At 50.4% G+C, this 26,492-nt stretch overlaps 1 protein-coding gene across 25 annotated transcripts in view; it reads left to right on the plus strand.

Moving 5' to 3' along the window:
- Positions 1 to 26,492, plus strand: part of GRIK5 (glutamate ionotropic receptor kainate type subunit 5) — a 61,008-nt gene that overhangs the window by 28,625 nt on the left and 5,891 nt on the right. For 10 of the 25 annotated variants that reach the window (XM_084960965.1, XM_084960966.1, XM_084960975.1 and 7 more), the window contains 5 exons: positions 11,332 to 11,445; positions 11,620 to 11,729; positions 12,124 to 12,297; positions 23,427 to 23,592; positions 24,140 to 24,365. In XM_084960965.1, coding sequence (XP_084817091.1) covers positions 11,332 to 11,445; positions 11,620 to 11,729; positions 12,124 to 12,297; positions 23,427 to 23,592; positions 24,140 to 24,365 — 790 coding nt within the window. Of the gene's footprint in view, positions 1 to 306; positions 1,333 to 2,587; positions 3,714 to 4,493; positions 4,661 to 11,328; positions 11,446 to 11,619; positions 11,730 to 12,123; positions 12,298 to 23,426; positions 23,593 to 24,139; positions 24,366 to 26,492 lie in introns of those variants that run through there. The other 15 variants (XM_021094432.2, XM_084960963.1, XM_021094431.2 and 12 more) reach the window with 6 other exon arrangements.

The following is a 26,492-nucleotide window of genomic DNA, read 5'->3' on the forward strand; positions in this document are numbered from 1 at the left end:
GTGGGGGCAGGTAAGAGAGTGGGGCAGGGGGGCCTCCTGGAAGAGCAGCTCGGCCCTGAGTCCGGGAGGATTTGAATGTAGGTGAGGAGGGAGAGAGGCAAGGCCAAGGGAGGTGGTGAGCCGGCGAATGTGCAGTGTAAATAATATTTCAGAGTCAGACCAACCTGACTTTGAGTGCTTGGCTGAGTCATTTCTGTCCTCAAAACCTGTTTCCCCTCCCCATAATACCTAGCAGGTCTGTCGTGAGGCTTACAGACCCCCCACAGATGTGGCTTCTCACGTAGTTAGTTCCTCTTTTTATTCCAGGCACAAGAAGCCTTGTGGGCAGATGCCCAGAGGAGCAAATAGGCCCCTGGCTCAGGGCACGCCCAGAGCAGTTGTGTGGAGCAGGGACCTGTGGCCACAAAGTCAGGGTGGCCTTGACATTGGACTTGGCTGAGGATGTCGGAAACTTACCCTCCTCTGTCTCTTATCCCAGAATAAACTGCATCCGGGACCCTGAATGTTACCAGGCTAGACTCCAGAAGGCCACTTTGCTTGACAAGGACATTTATCCCTTAGGGCACTGATTTCAAAAGTTGTTTTGACTGCAGAACCTTTTTTCCAATTGAAAGCGCCCTCAGAACCTTGGACAAAGCAGAGCTGCTCTGGTGGAGGAGGAGGTGGGGGTGTCCCTGGGGTCCTGGTGGCTCTGTCTACCCCACTCCACCCCACGTGCAGGCCCCAGGCACTGCCCTACAGGCAGCCAGCTGGTTGAAAATTTCCGTCCTGAGTGGGTTTAAGAGCCTGAAGCCAGGACCTGAGGAGACAGGAGGCAGGAGCTGCTGGCCTGACGCTCACCTCGACCTCATTGCCACAGCCTGGTCCCCAGTCATGAAGGCTCAAAACTTTTTGTTCATCATGGGCCCCAGAAATAAGACTCCAGGAGAGTAGCCCCTCCAGCCAAAGTCACCGTCGACTGGACACCTGTTTATTCAACAAAGAAGTCCTGTTTTGGAGTTCACTGGTGGCCTAGTGGTTAAAGATTCGGTGTTGTCACTGCTGTGGCTTGGGTTCGATCTCTGGCCCCAGAACTTCTGCAAGCTGTGGGCTTGACCAAAAAAAAAAGTCTTGTTTACAGCTGAATGACCTTGGGCAAGAGTCTTAAACTCCCTTAGACCTTGGTGTGGGCTTGAGCCTTCCCTTAGAACTTGGTGTGAAGGTGGGCTGATTGTTTGCTGCTGTTGTGGTCCTGAGTCCTGTTTGAATCTCTGCTGTGTATTTGCTATGTGACTTTGGGCAAGTTACCTAACCTTCCTGTAAATCTAAGGAAATAGCAAATGCTAGCACTTAGGGCTCTTGTGAGCATGAAGTGAGTTAATCCATGTTGGGGCTTGGGACAGGGCCCAGCAGGTAATGGGTGCTGGGTGCCTGTGCTGTCCTTCTATCATTGTTAGCAGTAGTCCCTACAGCACATACTATGTGTCTGTCATGTGTTTGTCCATTCTCCAGCCAGCTAGTGTTTATTGAGTGCCTACTGTATACCAGGCCCTGTGGTGTATGTACCCTGGGGATTTTTGGCAACAGCTGTGACGTGCAAGTTCCTGGGCCAGGGATCCAACCCACACCACAGCAGTGACCCAAGCTTCTTCAGTGACCACTCCAGCTCCTTAACCCACTGAGCCACCAGGGAACACCCTTGGCCTTGCTCTTAGGGTTAAAGAGTTTGGCCCTCAGCAGGAGGTCCATGGGATGCCCAACACACACACACACACACACACACACACACACACACACACACACACACACACACACACACACACACACACACACACACACACAGGTTTGAGCTGGCTCAAATGAGGAAACAGAATCACCAGGGTAGGGGGGCAGCAGGAGCTGCTGGGTGGCCTGCGGGGAGGTAAGGGGACAGCAGAGATGGAGTTAAGGGGAGGCTGGAGAGGGCCAGGACTTGGTGACTGCCTGGGGTGAGGGATGGGGGAGAGAGGACGAGTGTTCCTCCCATTTCTGGCCCAGGCAGCTGGGCTACGGCGGCGGTGACATTTAGGAAGAGAACACTGGAGGAGGAGCAGGCTGAAACTGCAAAGATGGGCGGGGTTTGGCCCTGCTGAGGCTCAGCTGTCTGCCGTGGGATGGCCGGGCACACTGAGCTTCTCGCAGAACTCAGACACCATCCTCACAGCAGCAGCAGCTGCTGTTTGTGGACCTCACACCACGCGCCGGGAACTTTTCAAGCATTACTTTATTCTTCTAACAATCCTTCATGGCCCAGAGCATCACTGCCCTCCTACGAGATCAGGGGCTCAGCACTGAAGGGACTTGTCCCCAACGTGTAGGGCTGCAGCCAGGTGTTTCTGAACCAAGGTGTCTTTTCCAGACACCCAGCAGGTACTTGGGGAGTGAGGCAACAGGATATCATGTCCAAGCCACACAGCTAGTGACAGGCAGAGCCAGGGCTGGTATCCCCGCAGGCTGGCGCAAAGCTAATGAGTGACTTCTAGAGAGAAAACAGCCGGGGGTAACACACACAGGCCAGGTGCAGGGCTTATAGGCCACTCTCCAGTTATGGCCCATTTATTCCACCCAGTGACCACTGCTGGAATGGCTTTCTCCCTGCCATCGCTGCCATGGTGTGAATTCAGGCCTGGACCCTCTCGCCAGCCTCCCCACTGCCCTCCCGGCCTCCGACCTTTCTCTCCGCTCCAGTGCGTCCTCTGGTAGGATCTTTCCACAGTGCACGTCCGACCTATCCCTCACGGGTGATGGCCGTTACCCCATGAAGTCTGCACCTTCCAGTCTGGCCCTTCAGGGCAGAGTGGGTTTCTTAGGTCGGGGTTCTGGGAAGCAGATTCCAAGATGGAGCTGAGCAGGCAGGCAGTGTGTTGGGGTCCCCTTGGAAAGCAGCCCCTTGAGGGAGGGAAGGCGCAGGCCTGGGCAGAGGGGGGACTGAGCTGCAGTGCAGTCGCGACTGCGCCTCAACTGACTGGGCCTCAACTGTCCCGTCGCTGCTCTGGAGCCAGGTGGCCATCAAAGACATGCCCTGAGGGAGGGGGCAGGCTTTCATGTCCCCACCCCCACATCATTGGATGGGGGCTGTCCTCTGGGAGGGTCAGGACCCGGAGCAAGGGGTCCTCCCACCCACAGAGCTGGGAGCAGTCGCCTACCAACACCCTTGGCAGCCAGGGCCCTGAGTGCCTGGTCCTGGAGGAGGGTCTGGGCGTCTGCCAGGGTGTCCACCACAGCTGTAAGCTGGTTAGTGCCCACAGAGCCAGCTGCAGGTTGCCCTTGTTCCCCTGTGACCCCTGGCAAGCCACCTCATCTCTCTGAATTTCCCCTCTTGAAATGGGAATGGTGTCGTTTCCCCCCACAACGGAGTTTTGTGGGGAGTGGGCGAGGAAGAGTGCGAGGTCCCAGAACAGAGCCCAGATCACCAGGGTCTTGTGAGTAGGGAATTTAGGCGTTATTTTTTATCGTGTTGCGAAGTCTCTGGGAGGTTCTAAGCAGTGAATGCACCAAGATCTAATTTGCTCTTTTTTTAAATTGAAGTGAAATGCATACAACATAAAATTAACCATTTTAAAGTGTATAGGAAAGGGAGTTCCCATTGTGGCTCAGCAGAAACGAATCTGACTAGCATCCATGAGGATGCAGGTTCAATCCCTGTCCCCACTCAGTGGGTTATGGTTCCAGCATTGCCATGAACTGTGGTGTAGGTCGCCAGTGTGGCTCAGATTTGGCGTTGCCGTGGCTGTGGTATAAGCTGGCAGCTACGGTTCCATTTGACCCCAAGCCTGGGAACCCCCATATGCCGCCGGTGAGGCCCTAAAAAGACAAAAAATATTTTCTAGATTTTATAAATTAAAAAAAAAAGTACACAAGGGTGTAGTGGGTTAGGGATCCAGCATTGTCACTGCTGTCACTCCTATGGCTGCTGTGGTGTGTGTTCTATCCCTGGCCTAGGAATTTCCGAATGCCACAGGCACAGCCAAAAATAAATAAAGTGAACAATTCAGTGGCATTTAGTATATCCCCAATGTTGTACAACCATTGTCTCTATCTAGTTCCAAGACACTTTCACGACCTACAAAGAAAATGCAAACCCATTAAGCCATTCCCCCTTTCTCCAGCCCCTGGCAACCACCACTCTGCTCTGTCTCCATGGATTTACTTATTCTAGACATTTCATGTAAAAGGAATCAGCCAATACGTGGCCTTTTGTATCTGGCTTCTTTCACACGGCATAATGTGGTTAAGGTTCATCCACATTGCAGCATAATTAGTACTGCATTCCTTTTCAAGGCTGAATGATATTCCATTGTGTGGATCTGGGACCTGGATTTAATTTTTAAAAACCATTTTAAAAGGATTATTCTGGAGTTCCCGTCGTGGTGCAGTGGTTAATGAATCCGACTAGGAACCATGAGGTTGCGGGTTCAGTCCCTGCCCTTGCTCAGTGGGTTAACGATCCGGCGTTGCCGTGAGCTGTGGTGTAGGTTGCAGACGGGGCTCGGATCCCGCGTTGCTGTGGCTCTGGCGTAGGCCGGTCGCTACAGCTCCGATTCAACCCCTAGCCTGGGAACCTCCATATGCCGCAGGAGAGGCCCAAGAAATAGCAACAACAACAACAACAACAACAAAAATAAAAAAATAAAAAATAAAAGGATTATTCTGGCTGCTCTCTGAGAAATAACTGTAAAGGACCAAGAGAGGAGACAGGATGGTCTATTTCGGAAGCCAGTGGAAGGTGTGGAAGAGAGAAGATGGTGGCTTGCTGTTGAGTGGTAGCTGTGGCAGGTGTACCACCAGCAGGATGTGTGCAAGAGGGAGAGGAATAAGGGTGCTTGCAGGGTTGGGGTAGGCAGCTGGGTGAATGCCAAGGCCACTTTCCACCACATGGAGGACAGGACGTGGGAGAGCAGTTTGGTGGGGTGGGGGTGATAAGAGTTATCTCTGGGTGTGGATCATTTAAGATGCCTATTTGAAATTCAAGTGGAGAGAAAAGGAGTTCATTGTGCCACTGAGCATGAATTATTTAACTCATCCTCTCTTGATGGGTATTTGGGTGTTTTCCAGTTTTTGCTAGTATAGGCAAAGCTCCCATCAACTGGACCTGTGCATTCGTGGGAGTGTCCCTGAGAGAGAAATTCCAAGTGGTGGAAAGCACTGGGTCAAAGGATATGAATTGTTATTTTAACTATATGCTGCCAAATGGCCATTCAAAAAGGTTCCACCAATTTATATTCTCACCAAAAGTATGTAAGAATGTCAAATTTCCCACACTCTGGCCAGCAATGGATATTATCAATCTTTTTTTTTGTCTTTTTTTTTTTTTTTTTTTGTCTTTTTTTGTCTTTTGTTGTTGTTGTTGCTATTTCTTGGGCCTCTCCCGCGGCATATGGAGGTTCCCAGGCTAGGGGTTGAATTGGAGCTGTAGCCACCGGCCTACGCCAGAGCCACAGCAACGTGGGATCCGAGCCACATCTGCAACCTACACCACAGCTCACGGCAACGCCGGATCATTAACCCACTGAGCAAGGGCAGGGACCGAACCCGCAACCTCATGGTTCCTAGTCGGATTCGTTAACCACTGCGCCACGACGGGAACTCCGATATTATCAATCTTTTAAAGAATCTTTGCCAATTCAAAAGGCTAAAAATAATATCTTATTGTTTTAACCTAAACAGAATGTTAGGCGACTGCGTATTAATCCTGATGCGGATGTCCTGCAATTTATTGATGCATTTTTTATATTTAGTTGTTTCCAGGTATTTTTATTTGTTTGTGTTGTTATAAACAACCATAAGCAAACATCTTTATGCATGAAAGCTTGGCCTGCATTGTAGCTGATTAGGAATGAATCTCAATAGAATTATCAGGTGTAAGAGGAAGACCCTTTGTATTGCCTTTTTTTTTTTTTTTTTTTTTTCTTGTCTATTTAGGGCAACACCTGCAGCATGTGGAGGTTCCCGGGCTAGGGGTTGAATCAGAGCTGTAGCCACTGGCCTACACCACAGCTCACAGCAATGCTGGATACTTAACCCACTGAGCAGGGCCAGGGATCAAACCCATGTCCTCATGGATGCTTGTCAGATTCGTTTCCGCTGAGCCATGATGGGAACTCCCCTGTATCACTTTATTATATATTGTTGAACTGCTTTCCAGAAAGACTGTACTATGTTCTTTTTCGTTTTCTTTCTTCCTCTCTTTCCTTTCTTGTTTCTTCCTTCCTCCCTTCTTTCTTTTCTTTTTCTTTCTTTCTTCTTTCTTTTTAATATCCGTTTCTACAAAGGCTCCTTCTCAGCCCCGAGGGTTTTGATTGGCTTTTAGCTATTCAGATAGCCTCCTGACATAGTCATAGATGGCAGATCATTTTGATTTTTCTTGCTTTGACCCATGGACCAGAGTGAGGCTTATATGACCAAGTGGTAGATGGACAGGCCCAGAGTAGGCCTGATAGGTCCATGGACTCACTCTGTGTTTTCCCAAGTCCTGGTTGTATAATTGGAATAGACGTACATGGCAGCTGGCAGAATCCCACGCTGGCTGTCTGACCAATGGAGTTAGTTCTTTATGGTAGAAAGAGCCAGTGGAAGCCCCATATTTCCCAGGGTAGTAATCCTAAAGCAATTCTGCATCCTTTGGGGGAATTGCAGAGATTAGTGCTGCCATTATATGGCTTGAAAGAAACAGGGGTAGTGATCTTGTCCCTGTCAACTGGCCCGTTTGGCCCGAGCAGAAAGCCAATGGATCTTGGAGAATGACTGTGGATTGTTGTAAATGCAATCAGGGGGTGACTCCAATTCTAGTTACTGGTGCAGATGAAGTTTTTTTTTTTTTTAAATGGCCATACTTGCACTTGTGGAAGCTCCCAGGCCAGGGATTGAATCCGAACCACAGCTTCGGCAATGCTGGATCCTTTAACCCACCGCACTGGGCAAGGGATGGAACCCACACCTCCACAGCAACCCAAGCCACTTCAGTCGGATTCTTAAAACCACTGTACTCCACAGGAACTCCACACTCTAGATATTTGAAGGAAGAGAATTATTTACTAGGAATAAAGTTATTAACTAGGTAACTGAGAGGGTAAAGGTTGAACTCCAAGTCAGGGATCCGCAAATTTGTTTGCTAGGGACCAGATATAAGTGTTTCTGTCTTTGGGGTCACACTGTCACAACTTAATTCTTCCATTGTATGGAGAGCAGACTATACCTAAACAAGTGGGTGTGGCTGTATTCCAATAAAACGTTATTTACAAAATCAGGCAGACGGGCAGGACTCCCTTGGCTGAGGGCAACAGTTTGCACACCCTCATTCTTAGGCATCATGAGGTAGCAAGGCTGGAATTGGCTGTATCTCTAGTTCTTTTTTTTTTTTCATCTTTTTAAGGGCTGCAATCGCGGCATATGGAAGTTCCCAGGCTAGGGGTTGCTGCCAGCCACAGCCACAGCCACAGCAACGCAGGATCCAAGCCGTGGCTGCCACCCAAACCACAGCTCAAGGGAATGCCAGATCCTTAACCCACTGAGTGAGGCCAGGGATCGAAGTCCTCATGGATCCTAGTTGGGTTCGTTACCACTGAGCCACAACAGGAACTCCCTGTCTCTAGTTCTGAAGGAACAAAGAATTGCTGAAACTCCTGAAAACTCAGAGGAAGGGCTCTGTGGGGCTGAAACTCAGACCCTGAGGAGGGGGCACCCTCCAGCTGGCGCTGTGCCCCAAAGGGTGCTGGGAAGCTATGGACTGGAATCTGCTGCCCTGGGCAGAGCTGCTGCTGCCTTTGGCACATTAAGGAGGCTGGGGAGGAGCAGATAGCCCTCCTTCCTCCAGCCTCCCTTTAGCGACCCCTATTGGTAGGGCCTGGTGGAGTCAATGGCAAAACAGATGATTTTCGCAGAGCTGGTGGGGGGGTGGTTTTGGGGCTGGGGGCGCAGTCACAGTGCTTTGGCTGGTTTCTAGTCATTTAGACAATCCCCACATCATTTCTACAGGTGGCTCATCATCTGGCTTCCTCCTGATTTCATCCCATTAGGTTAAACTGTCAGGATCCCCTAGGGAAGGGAACTCTTCTCTAAGAAATAGGTATCTCTCCCGGGAAACGAAGGGGGAGGAGACGGGGCAAGGGGGTTTCCAAAGGCTCTGAGAGGAACCTAGAAGGAACTTGCAGCGTTTAAGGATCTGTCCTTCCTTCAGAATGAATCTCAACTCCAACCAACTCTCTCTCCTGCTCCACTTAGCCCCGCCCCTCGCATCTCCATAGCCGGCTTCTGTCGGTTTTCTCCCCCACCCCTCCCCCCTCCCCTTCCACTCTTGCCTCATGGTCTCTTCTCACAGCAGCCAGATCCCATCACCCCCTTGCTCACACCCTCTCATGTAACGTCCCCCTTATCATGTCCTGCAAGGCCCGGCAGGACTCTGGTCCCTGCTCCACTGCATTTCCTGCCCCTTCCATTCTGCTCCGGCCACCCTGGTCACCGTCTTAAGTGTGGTGGGAAGCCACTCATGGGCTTTTTTTTTTTTTTTTTTTTTTTTGGTGGTCTTTTTAGGGCCACACCCACAGCATATGGAAGTTTCCACACTAGGGGTCGAATCCGAGCTACAGATGCTGGCCTACACCACAGCCACAGCAATGTGGGATCCCAGCCACGTCTTAAACCTATACCACAGCTCACAGCAATGCTGGATCCTTAACCCACTGAGCGAGGCCAGGGATCGAACCCGTGTCTTCATAGATACTGGCCTGGTTTGTTACTACTGAGCCACGATGGGAACTCCCACTCATGAACTTTAAACAGGTGACTATCACTTTGGACTGGGCATTGAGTAGCAACAGGGAAGCCAGTGAGGAGGTTAATGCAGTTGTCGCCGTGGAGGGCCTTGCCAGGACAGACCTCCTATGGGTGTATAAAAATAGTAGGTTCCTGTATTAGCTGACATTATTCCTGGCGATTCACATGTTAGTCATAAAAGTGGCAAATGCACAAGAAAGGGGAAAACTGCTCCTTACTCTCAACACCCAGGAATTCCCAAGGGTAAGCTCCAAATCTGGAGTGTGCGGGGCCCCTGCCACACATCGCAGCCTCAGGATTCCGCCTTGGGGCCCTGCCGTCTCTCTCTCACCCTGCCGCGGTTGTTTGGCCTGTGCCATCTCTCTCCGCTTGGTTTATCTTTTGGGTCTGTTCTTTCTCCCTGCCATTGAATTGTCTTTGAGATCTGTCTCTTCTTCCCTGACCCTGGATTCTGTTTGGGGCCCTCATGATCTCTCCCTGACCTCGGTATTGTTTTTGGCCAGTGCCACCTCCCCCCACCTTGAGATGTCTTTGGGGCCTGTGCCCTCTCTCCCTACCCCAGTTCTGGCCCAGCTGGTACCACCGCATGTAATCTCAGCCCCTTTGGCATGAGTGTGTCTCTCCTCCAGCCAGCGACCTTGACTCTTCTCTTTCGGCCCCAGGGAGAGGTCTCTGCTTGAATGTTGCATCCGTGTGCCTGGAAGGGGCATCCTGGGAACCAGATCTCAACCCCAGGAGACATCTTGTCCCACTCCCGCTCCCACCCCCATTTAATTTTTTTTTTTTTTTTTTGTCTTTTATCTTTTGTTGTTGTTGTTGTTGCTATTTCTTGGGCCGCTCCCACGGCATATGGAGGTTCCCAGGCTAGGGGTCGAATCAGAGCTGTAGTCACCAGCTTATGCCAGAGCCACAGAAACGCGGGATCCGAGCCGCATCTGCAACCTACACCACAGCTCACGGCAACGCCAGATCGTTAACCCACTGAGCAAGGGCAGGGACCGAACCCGCAACCTCATGGTTCCTAGTCGGATTCGTTAACCACTGCGCCACGACGGGAACTCCCCACCCCCATTTTATAGAGGAGCAAACTGAGGCCCAGAGACACAGAGGCCCCTGCCCCTGGTCACCCAGCGAGCTTGAGTTAGAGCCAGGGTGACTCCTGTGGTGCCCAGCCCTTCCTGGCACCTGGCCTCCTCTGCATGTACCCACATGAGGCCACATGTTGGTGTGTGTGTGTTCTGCCTCTAGGGAATGCTCCCTCGTGTCACTGCTCCCCTACATCCCGTATAGGGCACTTTCTGCCTGAGTCCACTTGGAGGATGCCACTGGGTCAGCCTATGTCTGGGCAAGCGTGTGTGGGTCTGGTGTAGACCTGGCCATGTACAGTGTTCATGTGTGCAATGTATGTGTATGTCTCTGGAGGGGTGTGTGTATGTGTGTGTGTGTGAGATGCCAGGTTTTTTTCCAAGCCTGTGTCCTGCCCAAAGCTAATGTCCACTTGGGCTAAAGAGAGATGGCCCTTTTGGGTCAAGCGTTCTGGTGTGCCAGCCAGACCCCAACCCACATGCTTTTCTCCGTCCCACCCTGTCCACCCTTCACCACTTCAGACCTGGGCCCCCAGCCACCCTCCCCCTGACTCAAGACCACATGCAACATCTCCTAAAGTCATTATCAACTGAGCTGGGCATGGTCCTGTGTCTCAGGGGTGCCTTCATGCACACATCCAAGTCACTAGTGGCTGCCAGGGGCAGAAGTGGCGGTCACACCTCTGCTTTTTCGTCTCTAGGTCCTGCCTTGTCTCCCTCGTGTCTTTGCCTCTCTAAGGCGCAGTATCCCCTTCTGTAAAATGGGGCTAGAAGTTACCTGGTGGCCTAGCAATTAAGGATCCTGTGTTGTCGCTGTAGCAGCTTGGGTCACTGCTGTGGTGCAGGTTCAATCCCTGGCCTGGGAACTTAAGCATGCCAAATGGGCACGGCCAAATGATGATCATGATATGGGACTAATGGTGGCCGTTGGGAGCTGTTGAGAGGATTATACAAGGTAATCTAGGTAAAATGGTGTCTAGCATGGAGCCTGGCCCACAGGAAGGGCTGGGTAAATGTTACCTGTTGTTATTTGTTAATACGGAAGGGAAAACCAAGGCTCACAGAGGGTCCTTGTGGGTCAGCATCCATGCATCTCAATTCCAACCTCAGGCTCTCCCCAGGTCCCCAGCATAAAGGGAGTGGTGGGTGTCAGTGGTAGGTTTTATAAAGCAGGGTCTTGATGAGGAACTTGACGCGGTGGGAGGGACGGGGGGTGGGATTGGATGAGGTGGGCAGCTGAGCAGGAAAGAGGCCACAGGAGCCTCCTACAGCAGACGTGAGACGACAAGCGTCCAGTTAGGGGCCCGCAGTACCCTCCTGAGCCAGTCTTAGCTCCTGCCACCCACCTCTTTCTGGGCTTCTGATACTCTGGGTGGCTCCCTGGGTGTGTTCTCTCTAACTGCCCATCTGTCTCCCTGGCCCGCCCCTTTGCCCTGCCCTGCTTCTCCTCCAGCAGAAGGCAGACCTGGCCGTGGCTGCGTTCACCATCACGGCCGAACGGGAGAAAGTCATCGACTTCTCCAAACCCTTCATGACCCTGGGGATCAGCATCCTCTACCGAGTCCACATGGTACCGTCCCCTGGAGGGTGGGGGGCTGGCACTGGGACTGAACACCCAGGGAAAGCAGAGGCTGTGGGCTGGACCTCAGATGGGCCAGTGGGGCTCGTGGCCCCAGGGTTGGGGAGGGACTGGGGCTGCCGCTCAGGTCAGCATGGCTCCGGCTCTCACCCCCTCTCCCACCAGGGCCGCAAGCCTGGCTATTTCTCCTTCCTGGACCCCTTCTCCCCTGCTGTGTGGCTCTTCATGCTTCTTGCCTACCTGGCTGTCAGCTGCGTCCTGTTCCTGGCGGCCAGGTGAGTCCACTACCTGCTGCCCGGGAAGGAGGGGTGGGGAGGAGGCGTGAGCCGGGGTCTCCACACCTGAGCTCTCTGACATCCATCTGGACCATCCTGGGCCTCCACTCGGGGCCTTGGATTCCCTGCACCCTCCCCTCCCTTTCTGGCTCTGTCTCTGTGTTTCCTCCCTGTGGCTCTTTTTCTCTGTGGTTCGCTCCGACCTCTCTCCTTCCCATTCTTTCTGCCTCTCTCCTCTGTTGCCCCCACTATCTCTCTGCTGCTCCATGTGTTTGTTCATCTTTGTCTCTCTCTTGCCCTCTGTTTTTCTCTCCCCGCCTCTCGTCTCTCCCGATGACGGTGTCTCTTTCCTGTTTCTCTCCTTTTCTTTCCCATCCCTTGTGTCTCTCCACAGGCTGAGCCCCTACGAGTGGTATAACCCGCACCCGTGCCTGCGGGCACGCCCCCACATCCTGGAGAATCAGTACACGCTGGGCAACAGCCTCTGGTTCCCTGTGGGGGGCTTCATGCAGCAGGGCTCGGAGATCATGCCCCGGGCGCTGTCCACGCGCTGCGTCAGCGGAGTCTGGTGAGAGGCTGTCTGTCTGCCCTGAGCGGGGCTGGGGGACCCTTCTGAGGCTTGGGCCCATTCCCACTCCTCATGCCAGCTGTATGACAGGAATGGGGCAGGGGAGTGGAGCCCCAGCTCTGCCGCTCTCTGGCTGCGTGACCTTGGGCAGCCTGTACCCCTCCGCCTTACCTCAGCTTCCTTGTCTGAAAAATGGGGCTAAAAATGGCCATGTCTCAGCTTGTAAGGATTTAGTGAGGCTATGATGGAAAAGTGCTTCTTTTGACCTGAGGGGTTAAATCAGGACAATATCGGTGTTGTGATCGCTGTTGCAGACATTGCTTGGGCAGTTACAGAGACTTAGAATATTTGAGCCAGGACAGCATTCACTGTCCAGAGGCTGAGGCCCAGACAGGGACTTCCGCTCCCTCAGCATCCCACGGGGTCCCACTATTTTGAACAGAACTTATTTTGCTCCCAAGACAAGCTCCAAGAAGCTGTGTCACAGAGCCGACACTGACAACTGGTGGTGTCTGGCCCATAGTTTCAAATTATTTGGAGTTCCCAAAAATGAATCTGTGTCCACAAGGTTACAGGTTTGATCCCTGGCCTCACTCAGTGGGTCAGGGATCCAGCTTTTCCATGAGCTGTGGTGTAGGTCGGATCCTGCATTGCTGTGGCTGTGGTGTAAGCTGGCAGCTGTAGCTCTGATTTGACCCCTAGCCTAGGAACTTCCATATGTCACGGGTGCGACCCTAAAAAGCAAATAAAATAAAATAAAATAAAAAATTTTGCAGTTCCCTGGTGGCCTAGCACTTAAGGATCTGGCATTGTCACTGCTGTGGCTTGGGTCACTGCTGTGGTACGAGTTCGATCCCTGACTTGGAATTTCTGCATGCCGTGGGCATAGCCAAAAATAATTTTTTTTTTTATTAGGTGGCATTTAAAAGCTAGGAAAACTCATTCACAAGTCCAGATTTCTTTCTTTTCTTAAAGATTCACGAGATCTGTAGTGCTCAGCTGGCCTTCCCATCTGGCATGGATGTCTGTTCAGTTGGCCTCGGCCCCCTCTCCCTCCTTCAGTCACCTGGGCTTGGCCTCCAAACACTCATAGCTGCCACCCTGTCTTTTTTTTTTTTTTTTGGCCTTGCCAGTGGCCTATGAAAGGTCTCGGGCCAGGGATCAAACCCACACCACAGCAGCAACCAGAGCAGCTGTTGTAACAACACTGGATCCTTAACCCACTGCACCACAAGAGAATTCCAACACCCTGTCTTTTTAAAAAGCAGCTGGGCTTGGTTGCTGTTCATAGAACTCTTCTCATCTCCTTTTCCTTACTAGAACCACAGAAAGGCAAGGAGAATGCTGGAGACAGGCATATTCTCCTGGTTTTATGGATTAGAAGACTGAGGTGCAGAGAGAGGGAGGCTTTTGCTATAAAGAGCATGCATTTGGCTAAAGCCTCCCCGCCACAGGCCACAGGTCACTGCCTGCCCCCAGCCCTGCTCCCAGGCCCTTCGTGACCCTCCTGTCAGTCAGAATCCAGGCCTCAGTCATCATTCACCAACACGTGCTCTGAGCCCTTCCATGTGCCAGGCATGCAGGTGAAAAATCGGCCTTCAGGAGGCAGAGTAGCCAAGAATAAATAAGTAAACAGATAAATGAACACAGAGACATCATATTTTATGCCAAGAATATGTCCCAAAGATATTGACAAATTCAAAACCTGTTCCTTCAAGACTAACCATAATGGTGGTAGGTTTTTCTTTTCTCCCAACTAAGTGAGGTTAACTACATGTGGCAGTTGTTTGCAATTTGCTAGGTCCATTGGCTTTGAAACGTTTGAATCCTGAAGATGTTTTAAAACATTTTGGGATCGGCATCATTTCAGGCATTATACCGTGTATTCATTTCCTATTGCTGGTACAGTTAATTCCCAAACATTTAGTAGCTTAAAAACAACATAAATTTATTCTCTTACAGTTAGAGGTCAGAAGTGCAAAACAGCTATATATATCACTTGGCTAAAATCAAGGTGTTGGCAGGGCCACTTCTTCTGGGGGGATCCATTTCCTTGCATTTCCAGCTTTTAGAAGCTGCCTGCATCCCTGGGCTTGTGGCCCCTTCCTCCATCTTCAAAGTCAGCAGCATAGCATCTTCAGATATTTCTCTCTGACTCTGACCTCCTTCCACTTATGAGGACCCATGTTATTCTGTCAGGCCCATCTGGATAATCCAGGCTAATCTCTCCCCATCTCAACGTGCTTCACTCATCATTCCTGCAAAGACCCTTTTACGCTGTGAGGGAACACACTCCCAAATTCCAGGGATTAGGATGTAGACGTCTTTGGGGCAAGGCTTCCTTCTGCTTCCTGCACACCCTGAGTGAACTTTACTAACATTTTTAATGTAAGGGTTTACCAGGTGTACAAAAACTGTGCTATTGAAAAATCCAACAGAGGGAGTTCCCACTGTGGCTCGGTGGGTTAAGAACCTGACTAGTATCCATGAAGATGTGGGTTCGATCCCTGGCCTCACTTAATGGGTTAAGGATCGGTGTTGCCACAAACTGCGGTATAGGTGTGGCTCAGATCTGGTGTTGCTGTGAACTGTGGTGTAGGTCACAGACTCAGCTCAGATCCTGCAACTGGCAGGATCTGGTTGGTGTAGGCTGGCAACTGCAGCTCCGATTTGACCCCTGGCCTCGGAACTTGCATGTGCCATGGCTGTGGCCCTAAAAAAAAAAAGAAAAAAGAAAAACCAAACAGGGTACAGTCAGAGAGAACAAGAGAGAATGGGGGTGCTCTGGAAAGACCCCAGGTGACATGTGGGCTGAGTCCTAAAGGTGAAAATAGAGGCATGCCTGCCAAGGAGAGGGCGGCATGTGTGAGGAGGTGGCTGAGAGGGAATGGAGAGACCCAGGTCAGGTGGGGACCAGTGACCATCTCTGCAAGCCATCCCTTCTGCTCCTCAGCCAGGAACCCTCTTCTCCTCCAGCTGGGCGTTCTCTGCCCCTTCCCATTGCTGTCACCCCGCAACCCCACAATCATGCCCCCTCCTTCACGGGAACCTATGACCCCACATTCATGAGTCCTCCCACACGTTCACTCATTCAACAGCTGTTTCAACAGATGTTTGTTCATCTCTAGATGTGACCTCAGCCCAGTGATTCAGCAGGCCAGGGCCCGTGGGAGGGAGGTGCAGGTGGGTGCCAGCACCCTACGGCCTTGCTTGCCACCTGAATAGCAGCAGCCCGGCCAGAACCCGCCTCCTGAGCCCCTCTTCTCCTGTGCCTTCTGGCCATGGCCCACACCCAAGGGCTTGTCAGTCCCCAGTCTCTCCCTCAGCTGAGGAACCCTGCCTGTGCGCACCTCCGTCCTTCTGTCCACCAGGTGGGCTCCTAGGCCGTTGCTTCAGGCACTCCTTCACCCTTGTCCTCAGCTTCTCGGCCAGGTCATCCTTTCCTCACGCCCTACAGGCCAGAAATCCCCCAAACCTCAGATCTAGCCAGCAGCCCGGCCCCCCTCCTCACCCCCCACTCCACACGGGCCCCCTTTATTGATATATCCAGTACAGCCTGTTATCCATACGCTTTCTAGAAACTCTGCTCCTAGGCTGCCATGTCCTGGTTTTCTCCTACCACTTTGAATCCTCTGTTTCGTTTCACCATGGGTTCCTTTGGCCCTTGTGCGCTCGCTCTCTCTCCATATCAGTGATTTTTCAGTGCTCACAGATTCAATGTCCTCTTTTTATAACAAATATTTTGTAACATCTCTTTTCCACCCTAATTAAATTCAAGGATAATATATCTACCTACACACATGCTTTGAAACAAATCCATATGATGCCCTGATTGCCATACAGAGGAGAAAATGGGAAGTGATTGATGAGAAAACAATAGGATGGCACAGTACCCAAATGCCTGGGCGGGACTGTGCTACCGGCCAGAATGCGGGGGTCAGATGGCCCCACCTGTGTATAATGGATGCGACTGGAATTATGAGAAGTAAGACCATTTCATAGAATTATGTTGACACCTGGAGACTTGATACTTTGAAGTAGTTGGCAAATAAGTGTATTTGTATGAATACAAGTCACTGTAAATGTATTGATTTACACTATAAATGTGACTGGTCCAGGTATCTTCACCTGATAACTCAAATACCACAAGCAGGGTTGCTCTCAGAGATGTGATGTTCCCAAGTGATGAATGGTTCTTGGCAAAGTTTCAAACAAAATGACATTGCAGCTCAGGGGAAGTGAACCCAACTAGTAACCATGGGGACGTGAGTTTGATCCCTGGCCTCACTCAGTGGGTCAAAGATCTGGTTGCCATGAGCTGTGGTCGCAGACGAGGCTTGGATCTGGCGTTGCTGTGGCTGTGGTATAGGCTGGCAGCTGTAGCTCCGATTTGACCCCTGGCCTGGGAACCTCCATATGCCATTGGGGCGGCCCTAAAAAAAAAGCCAAAAAAAAAAAAAATCCCATCCACTTGTTCCTCATTCTAAACAATAGGTGCATTTCTGTTATAGCCATGCAGTTTTTTTCTGTGTTCCTCAGGGTGCAGCGGCTTGATGTGGGATCTGAGTTCCCAGACCAGGGATTGAACCCTGGGCCGCAATGAAAGTGCTGAGTCCACACCATTAGACCACCAGGGAACTCCCAATATTGTGGGCTTTATGTATTAAGGGGTTAGACTTGGGTAATCATGTACCATATTTTTCCTGTGTCACACTGGGCTGCACTGTCCACATCTGCCCCCTCCCACTGACACCAGGACCCACTCAATCACTCTGGCCACCAGAGTGCCCCACGCCCAACCAAGCGTCTTCCTTAAACACCCCCTGGGGGCACTCTCTGCCCAGGGACCACCTCTCTGTGCCCTCCAGGGCCATCTCATCCAGCCTAGGCTTCTCTTGCTGATGGTAACTGACACTTCCCAAGTCCTCATCTCCAGACCTCTCCATGGCCCCAACAGGTGTCCCCCAAACTCAGCTTGTCCAAAACAGAGCTCATGTCCTTACTGGCAAACTGGACTCCCCACCTGGGTTCCCCTGCTCTGTCTGGGTGAGCGTCCCCATCACCCCCATCGGCGCTATCACCCGGCAAGCACACTTGCTCAGGGTCTCCGTGGTGCATGTACTGGGCGCTGAATAGTTTCGTCTTAAATGAATAACAACGTTGACCCATGGGGCAGGTCTGGAGAGACTTGGTTTCCAGAGAGGTGGTTTCAGACCCTGGGTATTTGTATGTGTTGGGTTCTGGTTTCCTTTTGCAGAAGACATATTATTCATCCCTTTATTCTCCATTCTACCCCCACCCCAGTGCCTAGCACAGGACTGTACATGGGTCCTCAGCAAAGGACAGCAGCTCTTTTCATCATTATCTGTGGAGGAGGGGTGGTCTATGAGGCCCTCTCAGCATCTCCGCTGTCTTCCATCCCCACAGAGCTGTACATCTGCAGCGAGCCGGGCCATTTGCACCTGCCAGGCAGGAGGACTGAGAGGGTCAGGGTAGGACAGGTGGCTGCCTTTGGGTCCTAGAGCCAGGCCAGTAGGTACCTCTTCCTCTAAGTCAGTCCTGAGTCATCAAGACAAATGAGAGCACACTCATGCATGGCGCATGATCTGTGCCAGATGTTACAACAGCCCCGTGAAGAGGGCTCTACAATTAGACTTACCCTTACAGGTGAATTCAGCCAAGATTTGGGGATTTTCCAGAGACCTTTCTATCATTGATTTCTACTCTCTTTTTCCACTGTGGTCAGAGAATATTCTCTATAGGATTTTAACCCTTGGATTTTTTTTTTTTTTCTTTTTAGGGCTACACCTGGGGCGTATGGCAGTTCCCAGGCTAGGGGTCAAATCGGAGCTGCAGCTGCCAGCCTATGCCACAGACACAGCCACAGCCACAGCCACATAGGATACGAGCCACATCTGTGACCTACACCATAGCCAGGGATCAAACCCGTATCCTTATGGTTACTAGTCGAGTTAGTTACCACTGAGCCATAATGAGAATTCCCAATCCTTGGAAATGTATTAAGACTTGTTTTATGGCCACGATATGGTCTATTATGGTAAATATTCTAGATGTACTTGCATAGAATGTATATTTAGCTCTTTGTGGGTGCAAGGTTCTATCAATGTCAGTTAGAGCCAGTAGGTTATTCGAGTCTTCTGTTTGCTTACTGACTCTCTTTCTGCTTGTTTTATCAGTATTTAGAGAGAGGAATGTTGAGATCCCCCCCTGTAATTGGGAAGAAATTGTATCTCTTTTCAGTTCTATCACTTTTTGCTTCGAAGCTCTGTAATTAGGTGCATAAATGATGTTTAGGACTGTTGTGTCCATTTGATGAATTGACCCTTTTGTCATTATTTAATGTTTCTTTTTATTCCTGGTAAATTCCTCGCTCTGAGGTTACCTTTATTTGGTATTCATATAATCACCCAGCCTTCTTCTTCTTCTTTTTTTTTTTTTTTTTTTTCTGTTTAGGGCCGCACCTGCGGCATAGGGAGGTTCCCAGGCTAGGGGTCGAATGGGAGCTGTAGCTTCGGGCCTACACCACAGCCACAGCAATGCGGGATCTGAGCCCTATCTGTGACCTACACCACAGCTCATGGCAACACCAGATCCTTAACCCACTGAGTGAGGCCAAGGATCAAACCCAAAAGCTCATGGGTTCCTAGTCAGATTCGTTTCCGCTGTGCCGTGATGGAAACTCCTCACCCAGCCTTCTCTCAGTGTTTGCAGAGTATATCTTTCCTCATCCTTTAACTGTCAGTCTACCTATACTGTTACATTTAAAGTGGGTTTCTTATGGGCAGCATATACTTAGACCTTGGACCAGGGGTTGGCAAACCTTTTCAGTACTGGGCCAAACAGTAAATATTTTAGGCTTTTCTGGACATATGGTACCTGTTACAGCTACTCAACTCGGATTGAAGTGCAAAATCGGCCATGGTTGAATGATTGTGGCTGTGTTCCAATAAAATTTTATGGACACTGACAATGAAATTTGAATTTTATGTGCTGTGTGTCATGAACTATTATTCTTCTTTCAATTTCTTTTTAACTATTTGAAAATGTGAAAATCATTTTTTAGCTTGAGGGCTGTGCAAAAACAACAGTAAGTTAGATTTGGCCTGTGGGCCTAGTCTGCCAACCCCTAGCTGAGACCATTTACCTGTAATGTCATGATTGATACAGTTGGATTTAAACTTACCAACTTGGTATTCGTTTGTTATTTATTTCACATCTTTTTCCCCCTTTTCCCTCTTTTCCCCTTCTTCTTCTTCTTCTTTTTTTTTTTTTAGGGCCTCACCCACAGCACATGGAAGGTCCCAGGCTAGGGGTCGAATCGGGGCTACAGCTGCCGGCCTACACCACAGCTGCAGCAACAATGGGATCCAAGCCGCATCTACGACCTACACCACAGCTCACAGCAATGCTGGATCCCTGACCCACTAAGCGAGGCCAGGGATCAAACCTGCATCTTCATGGATTCTAGTCAGATTCGTTTCTGCTGCACCATGAAGGGAACTCTGTCCCCTTCTTTTTGATTTATTGAGAATTTTAGGATTTTTTTTTATGTCCGCTATTGACTTATTCACTATACTATTTTACATTTTTCTTGGTAGTTGCTCTGTGTTTGCAATATGCATTTATATCGATTCCAAAATACTTTCAGGTAAGATTATACCACTTCACATAAGATGTTAAAACCTTACATAGGAGTTCCCTGGTGGCTCAGTTGGTTAAGGATCTGGTTTTGTCATTGCTGTGGCTTGGGTGGCTGCTATGGTATGGGTTTAGTCCCTGGCCTGGGAACTTTGGCATGCCATGGGTGTGGCTAGACAAAAATTGAGAATGACCAAAAACAAAACCAAAACCAAAAACAACCCTATAACAGGGTTGTTCCAAGCAATGAATGTCTTTTAAAGAAATTTTAGGAGTTCCTTTTGTGGCTCAGTGGTAACAAACCCAGCTAGTATCCATGGGGTTGTGGGTTCAATCCCTGGCCTTGCTCAGTGGGTTAAGGATCTGGCGTTGTCTTGAGCAGTGGTGTAGGTTGCAGATGAGGCTCGGCTTACACATTACTGTGGCTGTGACATAGGCTAGCAGCTGCAGCTCCAATTCAGCACCTAGCTGGGAACCACCATATGCTGCTGGTGTGGCCCTAAAAAGCAAAAAAAAATTAAATTTAAAAATTGAAAAAAAATTAAATGAGGAGTTGTCTTTTTTACTTGCACACACATCTGACATTTCTGGTGCTCTTCATTCCTTTGTGTATGTGCAAATTTCCATCAAGTATTTTTTTTTTTAACCTGAAGAACTTCTTTTAACATTTCTTGAAGTGCAGGTCAGCTGGTGATTAATTCTCCTAGTTTTTTTGTTGTTGTTGTTCAAAAAATGTATTAATGTGGAGTTCACGTCGTGGCTCAGTGGTTAACGAATCCGACTAGGAACCATGAGGTTTTGGGTTTGATCCCTGGCTTTGCTCAGTGGGTTAAGGGTCTGGCGTTGCCGTGAACTGTGGTGTAGGTTGCAGACGTGGCTCGGATCCCACGTTGCTGTGGCTGTGGCGTAAGCTGACAGCTGTAGCTCTGATTAGACCCCTAGTCTGGGAACCTCCCTATGCCATGGGCGTGGCACTAAAAAGACAAAAAAAAAATTATTAATGAAGTTCCCACTGTGGCACAGTGGGTAAAGGATCTGGCGTACACCACAGCTTGCAGACATGATTTGATCCCTGGCCCAGGAACTTCCATATGCTGCAGGTGTGGCCAAAAAAAATTGTTAGTGTGCTTTCTTCTTCAAAGGATCATTTTGCTGGATGTGGAATTCTAGGTTGACAGTTTTATTTTTCTTTTTTTTCTTTTTTTTTTTAATTTATTTTATTTTTGTTGTTGTTGTTGTTTTTGTTGCTATTTCTTGGGCCGCTCCCGCGGCATATGGAGGTTCCCAGGCTAGGGGTCGAATTGGAGCTGTAGCCACCAGCCTACGCCAGAGCCACAGCAACTTGGGATCCGAGCTGCATCTGCAACCTACACCACAGCTCACGGCAACGCCGGATCGTTAACCCACTGAGCAAGGGCAGGGACTGAACCCACAACCTCATGGTTCCTAGACGGATTCATTAACCACTGCGCCACCACGGGAACTCCCACAGTTTTATTTTTCTTTCACCACATTATTGCATACTTTCTGACCAGGAGTCTCCTGTCACCCTGTCTACTGACAGTGGACTTTGGTTCTCTTTATGTAACAGGTCTTCCCCTCTTCTGGCTGCTTTTAAGATTTCCTTCTCATTGCTGATTATAATGTGCTATGATATGTTTTGTGTGTATGTGTGTTTATCCTGTTTGAGGTTTATTGAGATTCTTGGATCTGTAAAGGTGTAAATTTCATCAAATATTCAAAACATTTTTTTGTTGTCTTTTTGTCTTTTAGGGCTGCACTGGTGGCATATGGAGGTTCCCAGGCTAGGAGTCTAATTGGAGCTATAGCCGCAGGCCTATGCCAGAGCCACAGCAACGCAGGATCTGAGCCTCATCTGCGACCTACACATAGCTCACAGCAACGCCAGATCCCCAACCCACTGAGCAAGGCCAGGGATTGAACCCTTGTCCTCATGGATGCTAGTCGGGTTTGTTAACCACTGAGCCATGACAGGAACTCTTATTCAAAACATTTTGGCCGTTACTTTTTTTGGACACACCTGTGGTATGTGGAAATTCCTGAGCCACAGCAGTGACAGTGCTGGATCCTTAACCCATTGAGCCACCAGGGAGTTCTTGTCCATGTTTTTCTTTAGATCCTTGATCATTCTGAATATATTTATAACAGCTGTTTAATATTCTTGTCTGCTAATTTCATCATCTCTGCCAACTCTTGGTCTGTTTCAATCAAGTGGCTTTTCTCTCAGTCGTGAGTCACAATTTCCTGCCCCTTTGCATATCTGAATCTGATAACTTATTTTTTCCCTGTCTTTTTAGGGCTGCACCCGAGGCATATGTAAGTTCCCAGACTAGGGGTTAAATCGGATATACAGCTGCCAACCTGTGCCACAGCCACAGCAATGCCAGATCCTTAACCTACTGAGAGAAGCCAGTGATTGAACCTGCATCCTCATGGATACTGGTCAGGTTTGTTACCGCTGAGCCATGACCGGAACTCCAGTATCTGATAATTTTTTATTGGATGACAGACATTATGGATTTTACATTGCTTACATTGTTAAATATATTACTTTAAAGAGTCTTGGACTTTGTCTAGAAGGCAGTTAAGTTACTTATGGATTGTTCTGATCTGTCCCCGTCCTGTCTTTAAGCTCTTTTAAAGTAGGTCTGGCATAGCATAGTCTAGGGCTCACCTACCTCTATTTCTAATGTGCCGTCCTTTCGGGTCTCTACTGAGCTTCTTAGATATTCAGTGGCGTCTCTCTTCTCTGTAGGAGGGAGATTCCCAGCCCTCTGGGAGGGATTCCCAGCCCTCTGGGAGCCCTAGGAATTGTTCTTTGTTTGAAAGTTGTTCTTATCTGACCCCGTGGAGTTCTACCCAATACATAGACAGATATTCAGCCAAAGACTCACGAGGGACCCCATGCAGATTTCTGGAACCATCTATGTGTGGCTCCTTCCTCTTGGTCGTTCTGTCCCACAAAGTCCAGACATCTTAGCCTTCTCGATCTCTGAGCTCCATCTCTACAACTCAGTGAGATTGCCAGACTATTTGGGTTTTCCTTCCTGGCACTGCAGTCTGTAAATTAAATCCAGCCAGACAGCCTGTGCAATGACAAATCTTACTTCATTTGTTTCCCTTTTCTGAGGGATTGCAGTCCTGTGGCCTATTGTCCTATGTCTTTAAGTCCTTTCGTATATTTTGTCCAGTTTTTTCATTCACAGCAGGAGGGTATTTCCAGACCGTCTTAGTCGCCTGTGTCTGGGAGCAGATGTCTCTAGAAACAATATTTAAACCCAAGGAATCTGGCTTCAGATTCCATGCTCCCAGACTCTCTACCAGTCAGCAGTCACTGAGCCTTCTAGATGTGGGGTCACTGAGGTGGTGCCACCAGTGGGGCACATGGCCACGGGGGGCAGGGCGGCTGGGGTGGCTCCCGCCTGTGGCTCACCCCTCCCGCCCCTCAGGTGGGCCTTCACCTTGATCATCATCTCCTCCTACACGGCCAACCTGGCCGCCTTCCTCACCGTGCAGCGCATGGAGGTGCCTGTGGAGTCGGCCGACGACCTGGCAGACCAGACCAACATTGAGTATGGCACTATCCACGCTGGCTCCACCATGACCTTCTTTCAGGTGGGGCCGCCAGAGCCACCCAGGCTTGGTGTCGGGATCCCCGCCAGGCACAGCAGCTCAGGGTGGGGCAGGGCCTTCCTCAGAAGGTTCCCAAAGGGCCTGTGGGAGGTAAGCAGCCCTGTTCGGCATGGACGCAGGTCTCCCTGAAGCAGGCTGGGCCCTGGGGAGACATAGGGGTTGAGCATCTGTTTCCAGCTTCTGTGAAGAAAGCCTGGGAACACCAGGAAGTCGGGGCTCAGGGTCAAGCTACGCCGAGGCCCAGGGGTGGAAAAGAGAAAAAGGAGTGAAAAACAGCCTGGGGCCCCTTCTTGCCAAGCCTTTGGTCCTCAGGGTCCTCGCTGGGCTGGCGGGCGTGGGGATGACCCGGGCCTGGCCTTGAGCAGTCTGTCTGTGTCTCTCCTCTGCCTCCAGCTCTTTCTGTCGTCCTCTGGTCTCCTCACTCTCTTGGGTGGAGGGAGACTTCCTAGAGGACAGGGGATGGGGTTCAGGAGAAAGGCAGGAGTGGCAAGACCCTCACTTGTCTTCGCCTCGTGCCCCCTCTGCCCAGAATTCCCGCTACCAGACGTACCAGCGCATGTGGAACTACATGCAGTCGAAGCAGCCCAGCGTGTTCGTCAAGAGCACAGAGGAGGGCATTGCCCGCGTCCTCAACTCCCGCTACGCCTTCCTGCTCGAGTCCACCATGAACGAGTACCACCGGCGCCTCAACTGCAACCTCACCCAGATCGGGGGCCTCCTCGACACCAAGGGCTACGGCATCGGCATGCCGCTGGGTATGGCAGCAGCGGGGCTGGGGCTGGGGCTGGGGCTGCACGGGGCGCCCTGGGCCTCAGAAGCCAAGCCCTGTGAGTGGCCAGGGAACAGCCAGGCCCTCACTGAGCTGGCTGGGTGTGCGGTGTGGCCTTGGGCAGGTAACGCTGCCTTTCTGAGCCTCTGTACCCTCCACCTGCATACACAGGCCTAGGAGCACCCAGTTCCAGCCCTGCAGGGCTGAGGGGGAAACTCAGTGAGGCTGTGCACCTCTCAGTGCCTGTGGGCCATGGGGCTTGCTGACTCCCCCCATGGCCCAGGGGCCCCTCGAGGGTGGGGATCTGGTTTTATTTACTTCATATTCTATGCACCAAACCCATAACCTGGCTCAGAGCAGGTGCTCAGAAAATGGATAATGAATATTGTTGGATTTTATTTTATTTTTTGTCTTTTTATGACTGCACCCAACCTTCATCCATGGGTTCATTACTGCTGAGTCACAACGGGAACTCCCAAACCCACCTATATTCTGATGATCTCTGCATTACTTAATTGATCATTACTCCAAATCTTAGCAGCTTGTGGTAGGGTCAGTGCCGTACCAGGGAAACAGCTTACCTGGTACTTTGGGGGACAGGCTGCAGAGTCACACCAACCTGGATTTAAATCTCAGCTTCCGGAGTTCCCGTCGTGGTGCAGTGGTTAACGAATCCGACTAGGAACCATGAGGTTGCGGGTTCGGTCCCTGCCCTTGCTCAGTGGGTTAACGATCTGGCGTTGCCGTGAGCTGTGGTGTGGGTTGCAGACGCGGCTCGGATCCCGAGTTGCTGTGGCTCTGGCGTAGGCTGGTGGCTACAGCTCCGATTCGACCCCTAGTCTGGGAACCTCCATATGCCGCGGGAGCGGCCCAAGAAATAGCTAAAAAAAAAAAAAAAAAAAAAAAAAAGATAAATCCCAGCTTCCTCCCTAACTCGGGAAAGAGTGTCACCTGCCTCATTCAGATAATGAAGGTGGTAATACTTGCCTCACAGTATTGTTGTGAGACTTGAATAAATTTCTGTAAACCAAGGGTCTGGCACACAGTAGCTTCCTGATAAAATGCTAATCACCCTCCTTGCCCGTACCCCTAGTTCCTGGCACCTTTAGGTGCTCAAGAATGATTGTAGTGAGTGAAGAAATGAGTACAGAATAGGATGTGGCTAAGGTGTTTGGTATCTGAGAGTAGAGAGGAGAGAGGTGGTCCAGGGTTGGGACCACGAGGAAGAGAGGTGTGGCTGGGGAGTAATTTACTTGGCAGATCCGATGCCCTACTATGTGGTAGGCAGTGTGCTGGATGCTAGGATGCCAGAGAGGGGCTGCCCAGCCCCCACCCTCCAAGCATCTACTGGGGCTCAGACAGCAGACAGACAGTAAACACATAGCTTTATCATGTGATGCCAGGTGAGGACAACTGCTCTGAAGTAAATGGGGGTAAGAGATACAACCAATTTTTATATTTCAAAAATATCTCAACTCAAATTTCTCAAAAACTTTTTAAAAACTAGGGGAAGAGACTGACAGGAAGCAGGATGCTTGCTGTCATTTTAAATAGAGGAGTTCCCTCTGTGACACAACAGGATCAGTGGCATCTTGGGAGCTCTGGACGCAGGTTCGATCCTCAGCCCGGCACAGTGGGTTAAGGATCTGGGGATGCCGCAGCTGCAGCTTCAGTCCTGACCGTGGCTCAGGTCTGATTCCTGGCCTGGGAACTCCATATGCTGCAGAGGAGCCAATAAATAAATAAATAAATAAATAAATAAATAAATAAATAACTGGAGCTAGAGAAGACCCCTCAGGCACCATGTGAGCCGAGCCCTGAGTGATGTGAGGAAAGGAACATTCCAGGTGGAGGTAAAGGTCCTAGGGAGCCCCAGGACCAGTGAATCAGGATCTTGATGGCCAAGGAAAGAACATTTTTCCCTAGCTGCAACCAGAAGCCAGTTTTAAGCCCCAAAGAGGCATGATCTGTGCCTTTGTTTCTGAAACTGTCTCCCTGGCTGCTGTTGAGAAGACCTGGGGGGTGGTGAGGGGAGGCCACAGGGAAGGGACAGTGACAAATGCGACAGGTCAGGGTTGGCCCAGGGTGGTTGCAGGGGGGTTGGCGAGCAGTC

The sequence above is a fragment of the Sus scrofa genome, chromosome 6 (assembly GCF_054392235.1).
Source record: "Sus scrofa isolate SSC_HxYL_T2T_F1_AM1 chromosome 6, Sscrofa_HxYL_maternal_Yorkshire_Landrace_v2.0, whole genome shotgun sequence".
In the NCBI taxonomy this organism is placed as follows: Eukaryota; Metazoa; Chordata; class Mammalia; order Artiodactyla; family Suidae; genus Sus; species Sus scrofa.